The following is a 13,283-nucleotide window of genomic DNA, read 5'->3' as shown; positions in this document are numbered from 1 at the left end:
ATTCTCAAGTGGGTCAGCAAAAAAATCCGTCTGGGTACTGTGACATAAGTATTTTATTCTCAAGTGGGTCAGCAAAAAAATCTGTCTGGTTTTTGTCTTATTTTGTTGGGTTTTGTTCGAGGGACTCTATAGCCTAGGCTGGCCTCGAAATCACAGCAATCCTCCTGCCTCACACTTGGAAGTGGAAGGTTTTGGTTTTAAGAATACAGAAAAAGCAGGCCGGGCGGTGGTGGCGCACGCCTTTAATCCCAGCACTCGGGAGGCAGAGCCAGGCGGATCTCTGTGAGTTCGAGGCCAGCCTGGGCTACCAAGTGAGTTCCAGGAAAGGCGCAAAGCTACACAGAGAAACCCTGTCTCGAAAAACCAAAAAAAAAAAAGAAAGAAAAAAGAATACAGAAAAAGCAAACGTGATACGTTCACTGGTGAACCTACGTGAGGGAGTTTATGTCTGGATTGTATTTTACCAGCAATCTTTCTAGGGGTGGGGAAAAAATTAAAATTCAGGAATAAAAATATGTAGTAAAAATAAAACCTTTACTAAAAATCATACATACCGATTTAAATATTTTGTTATAATAATGTACATTGATATTATCTATTTACTCTATTAAAAGATCTATCCAACATGGTCTCTCTTGAAATGAGTAACTTTGATTAAACATATTATTTTACTTTCACTTCTAAAATGCAGTCTCTCACATAATCAAAATAGTTCTGTGTACATCTTAGAGCTAATCAGATGTAGGTTTAAGGACCCTGAGTTAAAATTTCAAGAACTTAAGTTTCAGTAACTTTTCTCAGCATTTCTTCTTTGTTTTTCTTCTTTGTCTAAAATGGTCTGTTTTAAGCTCAAAACAGCATCTTGAAATCCAGGATTGAGGTCTAATGCCTTCTTGAAGTCTTCCAAAGCTTCATCAAAATACCCTACAGCAGAGTCCCAGAGATGAAAAGAAAAGGAAAAAAAAAAAAAAAGTTGAGTATTTTCACAACTGCACAGTGAAGTTTGGATATACATAGTTTCACATTTACGAGCTTTCAAAAATGCCTCCAAAAGGAAGCTGCCTCTCTCAGTGATCTAAGATGCTCTGTCAAAATAATGTGTGCCCTTATGGAGCGAGCGACTCTAAAATCAGTGATGGAGGACAGGGAATGATGCTCAGCAACATTAGCACTCATCTACCAACATGAGGCCCTGGGTTCAATCTCCAACAACACAAAACACAAAAAACAAAGAAAATTAGTGATGCTTTGTATCCGATTTAATAGGTGGGGAGCATATAAATGTCAACAAAACTGTATCAACCGTTTTACGTAGCTGCAGTAAAACTGAGAAATAGATCTTTTTTTTCTTTTTATTTTCAGTGGGAAACAGTATCCAAAGCCTCTTTAATCCAGGCTTCTAAAAACTTCACTTTCAACTGTGCCCTGCCTTTTCTACTAGAAAGTGTCGCAGGTGCCAGTCAGTATTACCCTCATCGTGAGGACAGAGTAATGGGGTCAAACTTGCTCCTGTGTCCAGGTCCCATTCTCAGAGCATGCCTAGGAAATGCCTTTTAAACCTAAAATTCACCTAACTGTCAAACTTGACTCCTTCACAACAGTTGATCACTCTGAAGCAACAGAATACAATCCATGAGAAAAGCAAAAACACTAGAGAAAAACAAAACCTTACCCAGCCTATAGCGTATCAAGCCTCTGTTGTAATACGGAACTTCAAAGTTGGGCAGGATTTCTATAGCAGACGTGTAGTCGTCCATGGCTTCATAAAAATCAACGCTGAAGTACTTGGTTTGCCCCCTGTTGTTATATGCGGTCGCCAAATCCTTGGGGCTGCATTTGCTTTAAACAAAAAGTCCACATTGAAAGCACATTGTTAAACGCCCCTCCCTTGTACTGCCACACTCTCTGGGGCACTGTCAGACACCATAGCCTACAACACGCTGTGTGGAAGCTGAAACGCCAAGTTGAATAAGCAAAATGTGCTTGAGAACCTGAAATCAATTTCTGTTTAGGGCCATCGGTGACTTTCGTGGGGCTACCGCACAACGTGGATTTGAAGTCCGTGGATTTTAGAGTCTTCAAAGCCCCTGTTCATTACCAACAGGTTTTGCTCCATACTAAAATGATTGCTGAACATTTTCAGAGCCCACACTGGAGGGAAGAAATGCATGCTGGTCAAGGAAAGCCCACCCAGGTCACCAGTGTGCTACTACCTAAGTGTCACAGCCACTTTTAATTCACTCTAAAATGTCAGTGGTCTTCAAACAATTGGATCTGAAGTCAAGAAACACTGGTCAAACAGTGGTTAACCATCGGCAGAATATTCCACAGTTCTTCCCTTCCTGTGAGAGTTCAAGACACCAGCAGTTGGGAGCAGCCTGGAGGTCAAGGCCTCCCCCACTACCTTCTTCACTGCTCCGAGCTAGGGGTATTTCTGTCTTTCTGTCTTCCTTTCCTTTCCTTTCCTTTCCTTCCCTCCCTCCCTTCCTTCCTTCCTTCCTTCCTTCCTTCCTTCCTTTTTCACCAAAGTGATTGTCAAATTTGCACTAAACAGAAGAACTACATGTTCAAGTCCTCTTCTGTTATACCCAATGGTACAAAGCATAATCCTCAGAAAATATTGGTAACAGCAGTCACCTATTTTTTTCTAAAAAAAGAAAAATGTATTAGTGTGTGTGTGTGTGTGTGTGTGTGTGTGTGTGTGTGTGTGTGTGTGTTTGTGTGTAAGAGAGAGTGCACATGCCACAGCAGGCACGTGGAGGTAAATAAAAACTCTGTGACTTCAGTACTCTCTTTCCACCTTTACGTGGACTCCAGGAATCGAACTCAGTTGCTGGCCCATCTGCTGTTTCTCTTGACATTAATCCTTGAGAACTCAGACAGGGACTATGACTGCTGCTGCACACAGGGGTCCTTGCAGTTTATTGGACAGTGGGGAGTGGGGTGGGTGATTGTTTTGGGTTTTTTTGTTTTGTTTTGTTTTGTTTTTTGCCTGGGACTCACTATGTTGAGCTGGCTGGCCTCTGGCTCCCAAGTGCTCCACACGGTCCTGCAGTTTAAACTTCGTAATAAATAGTGGGGAGAAACTGTTGTAACGTAGAATTTTCATTTTGTCAGCTCTGACTGATTAAGATGGACACAAGGACACCTCTTAAGGTCACTAACACCACCATTAAAGGCCAAAGAACAGAAAGATGCATGTCTTCCCTCTGTTATGACACTAGTTGAACTGCTGACCCCAGACTTCAGAAAGAAAATCTACCTCAGTAAAATTTTCTTTATTCATTTGAGGTTTCAAAGCTTTGTTATCAAGTCTTATCTTCAGATAATTATAGAATGTTAGATTTCATTAAGGGAAGTTCTAAATCCTACTTTTCATGAAAGTAGACATTTTGTTTGCAATCTTAAAGACATGGGCAGGGGCTGGAGAGATGGCTCAACAGTTAAGAGCACTTGTTGCTCTTCCAGAGGACCCAGGTTCGATTCTTAGCATTCACACGGTGGTCCACAACCACCTGAACTCCAGTACCAGAAAATCTAATGACCTCTCCTCCACAACCACCTGAACTCCAATACCAGAAAATCTAATGACCTCTCCTGGCCTCTGTGGGTATAGCATGCACTTGGTACACAGACACATATGTAGGCAAAACACCTATACAAATTCATAAGAAGTCTATTTTTAAAAAGAGAGAGATGGGCTAATACTGAACATTGACTTTCATTGTTATAATACTGATTTTTTAAAGATGTATTTCTTTTGGTATGTGGGTATGGTAGGAGGACACACGCCGCCATGTGTCTATAGGGGCCAGAGGACAGTTCTGAAGAGTGGTTCTCTCCTTCCAGCCTCACACACAATCCAGGATTTGAACTCAGGTCATCAGGCTCGTATGGCAAGACCTTTACCCAACTGCAACCCACAATAGTATTTTCTGTACTGCATTTAACCAAGTTACCTAATCTGAATATGGAATTTTAGCATCAGCTAACTTCGGACAAGATAAATATTTGAAAAATTAAATTACGGCTAAAGCTGCTCCTTGGGTATTTGAAAAAAAAATGACAAATCCGAGTGAAAAGCAATCAAGGGTTGCAAACACCGTTTCAAAATGATTCAGCCACTCGATGTTTTAAAACACAAATTTAAATTTCCAAAGATGTATTTAAGGAGCTGAACTGATGGACTTCAACTTCTGAACTCTAAGGAAACTGAAGGCTCATTTTACAGATGAGAAACTGGCCAGGGACAAGGCACCAGCGATACAGTGAAGCTGAGACCAGAAGGTGAGCATGCTGAACTCTTACAGCTAAGCCGGGCAGGTTTTTCCAGCCTGTACAGGATGGAGATCGGCTTGCTGTGGTGGATGGAGGTTCTTGGGCTGAGATGTGCAAAGGAGGAGGATTAACACGCCCAAGTAGCGTCCACACACCTGTTGCTAATTGTTTCTGAAACTTCCTGGGCAAGCCCACTCGAGCCTTAAACAAGAGGAGAAACAGAGTCTCCTGTGTTTGCTAGCTTTGTTTATCGGGAGTGGTGGTGGAGGTGAGAGGGGAGTGGAAACATCATTTTAGCATCTCTGCAGAAATGTCTATTAACAAAGTGTCAGTGGAAGGCTCCGCCTCCATCAACGCCCTTCTCCCACCACCAAGGCCCAGGGGATGGGGAAGAGAGGTCAGAAAACCTGGAAGAGCCTGGGGATGAGAAACAGTGAAACAGCGGTTTCTGGGCATTGCAGGACCTCTGCATTCGTGACTCACAACAGCTGCGGTTGTCTGCACACGATCAAGCCAGTTAACACTCCAGCACTGATGAGGAGGGGCTCAGAGTCCCAACCCCAGAGGAGCTACAGACAGGGGAATCTGAGGGAGGGCAGGAGGGCAGTTTTCTTTAAGGGTATAGCCCCGGGTAGGTCGACCTAACTCCTGGATGGCCCACATCCTTGAGAAATGGGCAGCACAAAATGGGACTTTGTGATTTTACACACACACACACACACACACACACACACACACAAGGCTGAAGAAGTGGGAGGAGAGCTGAGTGGAGTTAAGATGAGTAGTGGGGAGTGAGTGAAGATTATCAACATACACTGTATGAAATTCTCAAAGCACTAATAAAAACACTGGATTTTTTAATAAAGAAATTTCTGTTAACTATCATGTTAATGTACTGTTAAAATGAGAAAACAATTTTGGCTTTCTGACTTAATTCCACTTGAGTCTTACAAACAAGTAGGAATGTAGCCTTCAGTATTAGATCTCATACAAAAGACAAGCTTGCATTCCACAAAAAAAAAAAAAAAAAAAAAATCTTCCAGGACAAGCCAGGCACAGTGGCTTTAATCCCAGCCCTTTGGGAGGCAGAGGCAGGTGGATCTCTGAATTCAAGGCCAGCCTGGAGTGCCGAGGGAGTTCTAGGACAGCCAGGACTGCATGGGGAAACCATGTCTCAAAATCAAACTTCCAAGCGAGAGAAGGGTGATGTTGCAGGTCACACAAGCGTCGAGAAATTGCCCAACCAATTTCTCTGTGTTGGCTCCACACCATCCACAAGCACAGCAATGTAACTAATGCTACACACCCAGGCGTCAACCGAGAAGTTAACCAGCCTGCTAACATCACAAAGAGTAAAACCAGGCTTCAAGTGCTCACAGTGGAAGTGCGAACCTGCAGACAGAAAAGTTCTCCTTTCTGAGTTGGATCAAGTCTCCAGGTTTAACCACCAGTTCACAATCAGTACAGAGAGACTGGGAGCTGAGGTTTCCCTGGCAGGTAGACGGATCAGGAGAGGAGGCAGGACAAGCTGGCCGGCTTCTTCCTCACCCTACAGACCTGAAACAAAAACCTGGCGGCCTAAAAAGGAGGCCTGGTGGGACTTTTCTCCCACCAGGAGGGCCCCCTGCTGATGGATCTGCTCTTCCCCTACACAAGTTCGAAGCTGGATCAGGACATGTTTAGGCCAAAGTTCAGGACCTTTCAGCCACCCTGTGTTCAAACTGACCAACCCTCAGTCCCTAAACACCCCCCAGAAGACTGGATTTGGGGGTTCCTGAAATCCCCCTCCGCTCTGCCTGCTGCACGTCTCCTCACCCCTAGAAAACCCTTCCTCGTTATAATGCCGTCGTTAGCTGTCCTTTCACTCATTAGCTGTTGTTGAGGTTTTCACCGCTGCTACCTGCCCTGGCTTGAGATTTTTTTTTTACTGCCTTTTAATTCTTTAGCTGGCAGAGGACGGGAACCCAATCAAGACCCCCCCAGATGTCAAAATCTTAGTAGACGGACTATCACAGACATCTGGCTCAGTTCAGCAGCTCCAAAATACGTTCGCTTGAAACACGGCCCCGTTTTCTCAAGACTGAAAGCGGGGTGGGCTTACAGCGGGGGTCAGAGGTGCAGCTTGATAGATAAGCTCCTCTAACGCCAACATCCAAATAACGAAGAGCTTTACTGAGCCATTAAAAACGCCGTCGACGGCTGGATTCTCGCTAGAAAGGAATCTCGCGGTGCTAAGGGACGTCTTCCTCTTAAGAATCCCCAGCTTCTGAACGCGAACCCTCGCACCGCCCTCGCCGGGGTCCTGAGGACCGCACGAGCGGGGCCGCCGGGGGACGCGGAGGACCGCGTCCGTCCGTCCGCCCGCCCGTCCGTCCGGGGACCAGCACCATCCCCGCCCCCGCCACGTCATGCCCGTCTCGCGAGACTTACCTCCCGCGACTCGCGCACTGCCCGATGAAGGCGGAGTAGAGCGCCTGCGCCTCGGCAAAGTCGCCCCTGGCGAAGCGAGCCTGGGCTAGCGCCAGGGCGGCCGGCCCCTCTCGGCTCTCTCGGCCCGGCGGCCCGGCCATGACCGCCTCGCTCCGGGGGAGGCGGAACCACAGCTGCCCGCCCGCCCGCCCGTCCGTCCGTCCGTCCGTCCGCACACGGGACTTCACTGGCTAACGGAAGCGAGCCGCTCGCTCCGGAATGAGGAAGTTTGTCCCGTGTGAGGACCTGTAGTATCGCGAGATAGACTGGTAGCGCCTGGCGGAGCTGGCGGGAAATTAAAAATTTTGTGATGTGTGTATACATACATATATACATACATATGATAGAGATAGATGATAAATAGATATAGGTAAATTATAGAGATTGATAGAGATATAGATGATAGAGATTAGATTAGACAGACCGATAGATGATAGAGATGGATAGATGAATGATAGATGATAGATACATGATAGATAGATAGATAGATAGATAGATAGATAGATAGATAGATAGATAGATAGATAGATAGATAGATAGATAGATAGATAGATAGATAGATAGATAGATAGATAGATAGATAGATTAGATAGATGATGATGATGATAGATAGATAGATGATAGATAGATGAATATATATTTATTTGAGGAGCCTGATGCAGAGATCGGGAGAAGACTGGCCTTAAGTCAATTTCTTTTAAGAGAGGGTCTTTTGTTTTTTAAGGAAGCACTTAAGATACAGTGCTTATGTGCTGATTCCGGGTGAATTAAAAGCTAAATATTTAGAACATTAAGTTCCAAAAATAAAAAGAATGTAGTTGTCTAAATAGAGCAGAGTTCCCAATGCACAAAAAAGGAGTGCTCCAGTTTGCATGTATTCCCCCCAGCTCAGGAGTGGGAATCTTAATGCAGTAGTGTGTTGATGTGGGACCTAACGCAGGTGGGCTCCACCCTCACGAATGGAGGGGTGCCACTCATTTAAAGGGCAGACTGCTGCACACCTGTTCTTTGTGTGTCTTTTGCCGTGCTGTGGTGAGGCAGGAAGGCCTGTACATACGTGGACTTCCCAGCCCCTAAACTGAGTCGAATGAATTTATTTACAAGTGACCCCGACTAGCACGGTTACAGTGATACAAAATAAGTAATATGAGGCGTTTGGTAGAATTAGCTATAAAAATACAGGTCAGAGAAGAAAGACATCAACTGGGAAAGTAATTGTCATCTTTAACATGGAACTTCCTGCTGAAAGAGTATATATTAAGTCTACAGTGTGGCAGACACACATTTTAAAACTGGGATTAATACAATGAACAAAGCTTTTTGTCCTCAGTACCTTGCAGCTTAGCAGGGAAACAAAGTCGTTAAAGGTTGTTTGTTTGTTTTTGTTTGTGTGTTTGTTTTGGTTTGGGTTTTTTGGTTTGGTTTGGGTTTGGGTTGTTTGTTGTTGTTGTTGTTGTTGTTGTTGTTTTCAAGACAGGGTTTCTCTGTGTAGCCCTGGTTGTCATGGAACTCACTCCATAGACCAGGCTGGCCATGAACTCAGAGACCTGCCTGCATCTGCCTCCCCAGTGCTGGGATTAAAGGCGTATGCCACCACGGCCTGGAAACAAAGTCTTTTTAAATTAGATGATGGTTGGTATCATGTAGAGAAGGAGAACAGCATTTTTTTTTCTATAAAGGATGGATGGGAAAGTAAATAGAAACCAATGCTGAATCAAGAACTAGAAAATGCCAACAGACCTCTAACTAGGAAAGAGGCTGATATTTTTAGATCTGATGGCTATTCCAGTTAATATAAGCATTTAAGGAAGAGTCAACACCAGCCCTTAAACTCTAAAAACAGGAAGAACACATCTTACATTATTCTGTAAAGCAAATATTGCTGATGTCAATGCTTGCCAGACACCAGAGCACTGGTTCTCAACCTTCCTAACGTTGTAACCCTTTAATACAGTTCCTAGTGTTGTGCTGACTCCCAACCATTAAATTATTTTCATTGCTACTTCATAACTGTAATTTTGCTACTGTTATGAATCGTAATGTAAATATCTGATATGCAGGATGGTCTTAGGCGACTCCTATGAGTCATTCAACCCAAAGGGGTTGCGACCCACATGTTGAGAACCGCTTCACTAGAGGAAAACTACAGACCAATCAATACCCATTGTGATTGGCATCTATGTGAAACTTGGCATTTTGGTTGTGCATAGCCTTTAATGGCTGAACCATCTCTGCAGCCTGCATTAATAGGAAACTTAACAAAAGACTACCATATCAAATGCAGCAGTAATTGAAAGAATTATGCACTGTAACCAAATGGGAGTTACTCCTGAAGTGCAAGGATAACTCAACACATGAAAATTAATCAGTGTAACATACCATGTGATCAGAATGAAAAGGGGGAAACTCTGGTCTTCTCAATTCACATAGAAAAGCACTTGAAAAATTAAAACCCTTTTTATCAGTAACTGTTATTAGTGAGACCATACAGGCATTCTTGACCTTATCATTCGCATGACACATCTTTTCTCACCCTTTTAACTTCTGCTTTATTTTTTAATGTGTCTATACGGTCTGGGTGCATGCAAATGTCTGTGTGTGTCTTTTTTCACATGTGTGTGCACATGTTCGAGGGTATGAGGCCAGAGGTAGAGGAGTATCTTTCTCGGCCACTCTGCACTTTATTGAGACAGTCTCATGCTGAACCCCAGTTCTTGCTAACCATTCTGCTAGTCCAGCTAGCCAGCTTGCCCAGGAGATGCCAGCTGAACCTCCCAGCTGCTGGGGTTATAGGCAGGCTACTATCGCCTGTTTTCATGTGGGTGCTGAGAGCCCGAATTCCATCTTCCCAGGCCCAGATTTCTCGAAATTTTACTAACCAGAAATGTAATGTGTACCGTATCAGAAAGTGCTTAAATAAGCTTAGTCTTCTGGTGTATTTTTAATTTGAGAGAAAAGAGCCAACAGTTCTTCTGGGGAGACACTTGTCTGTAATACACTCATTTCTTCAGCTTCACTTCTGAAATTCATCTCAAGTGTAAATGAACACTGTTTTCAAAAAGGTTAAGGCTACTTTTATTTTCTCATCCATATTCTCACATATTTCTGAAAATTAATACTATGAGCATGTGACTTTTATAGTTAAAATACTTTCTTAAAAACGTTGAGAAAATAATGACAAAAATAGACAGCAGAGGGCAACATAATATTGCTGTTTTCATTTTGGATACCCAGGATGAGCGTTTCGAGCTACATCAACAAAACTAATACTCTGTTACTTTGTAACGATTTTTTTCCTTGTTTCTGATGTGAACTTTGTGTGGTCTCTGAGGGAACAATTCTCACAATTCTCTGCCATGTGCATAAAAAGACTGTTAGGTTTTTCTCTGTGTGATAACTAATGTGACATGAGTGGTGTGGTGTGTGTGTCTGTGTCTGTCTGTCTGTCTGTCTGTCCTACCAGAATACCTCAACAAAGACAACATAAGTAACCAACATGGGATAAACATGTTATTTTTTTCCTTCATAATTTATTGTTTCATGTTTATTTCAAATAAAATCTCATAAGAACCTAAGATCTGAACTCTGGAAATATAGAAAGGTGACTTTTAAAGTCACCTTTTAGCAAAATATAGTGACCTTGGTATCATGGATGACAGCAGGTCAGCAATGCTTGCTCAGGCTCACTGCTTACCTGCACGGCCTTACCTGTTGGTTCCACACGTCAGCACCTAGGCCTCGGAGTTCTTGGAACCATAGCATAAGTGGGGATAAGTCTGATGGTAAGGAACAACAGCATTACTCAGAATCAGTTCATTCAGGTTTATTACAAGAAAAGTGGGTCCCAAATGCCTCCTCGTGAATGAGGATAAAATATTTTTTAAAACTTCAAATAATAAAAAGTCTTAAAATGCCATCTCCTCAGTTATGAAAATAAACTATAGAAGACTTTAATCCTTAAATAGAAATAGAGCTCATTCTATACAACAGTTGCTTCACCTCCCTGAAATACAGACTATATCGACTCTCTACCTCAGGTTTGCCCCTCCCCTGCCTCCTCCATGTCCACCTGCCTCTCGAGGGGTCTCTAATGAACTAGTAAAACCTTGACAATATGAGAAAAATTGCCTGGTGGAGGTATTTCTGTGGTAACTCACCACAGACTATAAGCTACATAAGTGATAAATGGACAGACAGGAAATACAGAGAAATGAAGTTCACACCTGTAAGTCTGATGTGAAAAGTCATCAAGTGCTCTCTCCTCATTGCACTGTGATGCACGAACTATCTTGTTTTTTTTCCAGTACTGACAGTGGACCCAGGGCCTTGTGCATGCTCGGAAAGCACTCTACCACTGAGCTACACTCCAGCCCTCATTCTGTTTTTAATATATATTTATACAAAAGTACAGCTACAGGATGATGGAGCTGATCTTCATGTGAAACCTAAGGAAATCAAGCATTACTCCATAGAGAGGTGCAGGTAAGTATATGTGCCTCACACATGTTACAGTTAAGGTAGTTCTGTCCTTTATTCTACCGAACTGTGGCATAAAGGGCAGAAGTTGTAGTTACTGATCTCCTGAGCGAGGACATAGTGCTTGCAGACTTTGCACACCCAGAACTGATACTCAATGATTGGGCTTCCGGTGGCGAGGCACGTGGGCAGCTTTCCTTCTCCGCTGTAAAAATAAGAGAGAAAGCAATTAGACTTTAAAATACATGTCTAGTCTAGCTATCTGATATAGTTTAAATACTGAAGAATGAAAAACATTCCAAGACAAACTTCAAATAAAATACTTTCGTCTTAATTTTTTTAAATAAAATCCCTATTTTAAATACAGCATTACTACACCCTTGTAGGATAAATAAAATTGACTTTAATATGAACATAGACTCCTTCAACATTCAGTGCTTTACTATATCCAAGCTTCTAATCAGGTAGACGGCATCTAAGTGTGCTGCACCTACCCTTCCAGAAGGCTGTTCAACTCGGACTTCCTGTTGTCTTTTGGTGTGTGTTTGGTGAAGATTTCCAGAGCCAGGTCTTCATACTGCTGTTTCTGCTCTGCACTGAGTGTTTCCAACGATTCCAATTTAATAAAAGCCTTTGAGCAGGTCCCGAAAGCTCTGCTTGCACAAGCACAGAGCGCCAGCAACGAGTAGATCTCAACGGGGGGAATGATGTCCTCATAGTCTCTCAGATGAAGAGCTAGAAAAGATGGGGCCGTTAGAGTCGCAAAGACAAGTACAGGATGAGCCTGTGTGGGACAGGATCCATGGACGCTGTTCTACCTTAACCCACATGAGCTTCATCAAATGCAGAACAATGCTGAAGGGCGGGTACACCAGCAGGAGGAAGCAGAGTACACAACCCGGGTTCTAAGAGTGAAGTCACTAAAATAACACACAGCCCTGCTCACTTCCAGACCGAACGGGTTCAGTACTGAAACACGTGGCTTCTGTTCTATTTGATCAACAGTAATTTCTGGGGCGTTCCAGACAAGGGGAATTAGTACTACGTTAGCTGTTATTCTCAAGGCGATGTACTTCTGCTCACAAAGAAGAAACAATGTAGTATGAGGTTCCCTATGTTCTTTGTCCTGCTGAGAGAACGGGACGGAGTGCAAAGAGCTTCCCACTGTCAGCCCAGACCGTTTATTTTGACAGCTGCCTCATCTTATCTATAACCCTTCTGCACTAGAGACAGAATGTCTTATTAAAATGCACTGCAGAATCAGCATCAGATTGGTCATCAATTTCTCTGTTTCTCCTTTCTAGACCCTGACATTTTTAAAAAGGTCCTTCTGATGGTATAATTTATGACAATATGTCCATTGCACCTTATCATTAGAGTCCACCAGTTGGTTCTTTCTGTAGCCCAGGCTGGCCTCGAACTCACAGAGATCTGCCTGCCTCTGCCTCCCTAGTGCTGGGATTAAAGGTGTGCACCACCACCGCCCGGCCCCTCCAGTTGGTTCTAAGGTCAAGTGTTAACAAGAAGTTGATGGAACAATTTTATTTTAAAATATATTCATTGAGTTATAATAAACAAGAGCCTCTAATTTCACCTTTGGAGCACAGCAGTTTCACAGGCAATAGTTACAAGGTACATACTATTTCTAATAATTTTACACTGAAATAGACAAAGATGAAGGACATGGATCTCTTGACTCAATAGGTGAAGAATCTCAGAAGTCTGTTTTCTCTCAGCCTAAGTCTAGAAGTGGCACATAACTGTAAAATATTTAAGCTGCATAACTTGTGTCACATTAATTAAAATTAAGTAATTTGCTATAAAATAAGGTAAAAATAGAAATTATTTTCTTTATATAACCAACAGCCAATTTGAAAACCTTTTTTACAGACCTATTACTAACGACAATAAAAATGGGAATAAACTCCAAAAGAAACATTCAGAACAAACCAGAAGTAAACTAAAGCTCTTCAGAGGAAAAAGAAAAGAAGAAAGAAACAGACACAGTAACAATTTTTAAAAGTTGAAGTTTCTGGGGGCTGGAGAGATGGCTAGTGATT

At 42.8% G+C, this 13,283-nt stretch overlaps 2 protein-coding genes across 2 annotated transcripts in view; both read right to left on the bottom strand.

The window, feature by feature from the left end:
• Positions 1-515: 515 nt before the first annotated feature.
• Ttc32 (tetratricopeptide repeat domain 32) lies at positions 516-6,906 on the bottom strand. Its single transcript, XM_059248339.1, has 3 exons — positions 6,709-6,906; positions 1,673-1,839; positions 516-924 (listed from the first exon to the last, which is right to left on the bottom strand). Exons 1-3 carry the CDS (start codon positions 6,846-6,848, stop codon positions 785-787), a joined length of 447 nt encoding a protein of 148 aa, XP_059104322.1. The 5' UTR covers positions 6,849-6,906; the 3' UTR covers positions 516-784.
• A 4,347-nt stretch (positions 6,907-11,253) lies between these two features.
• Wdr35 (WD repeat domain 35) overlaps positions 11,254-13,283 on the bottom strand; it is a 52,217-nt gene continuing 50,187 nt past the window's right edge. The window contains exons 26-27 of the mRNA XM_059248702.1: positions 11,718-11,958; positions 11,254-11,428 (exon numbers count right to left, since the gene is read on the bottom strand). Of these exons, the coding sequence (XP_059104685.1) occupies positions 11,278-11,428; positions 11,718-11,958 (392 nt within the window). The 3' untranslated portion in view covers positions 11,254-11,277. The remainder of the gene's footprint in view (positions 11,429-11,717; positions 11,959-13,283) is intronic.

Source organism: Peromyscus eremicus, chromosome 22 (genome assembly GCF_949786415.1).
Source record: "Peromyscus eremicus chromosome 22, PerEre_H2_v1, whole genome shotgun sequence".
Lineage (NCBI taxonomy): Eukaryota > Metazoa > Chordata > Mammalia > Rodentia > Cricetidae > Peromyscus > Peromyscus eremicus.
The sequence above is the reverse complement of the archived record's forward strand: the minus strand, read 5'-3'. Positions and strand labels throughout refer to the sequence as shown.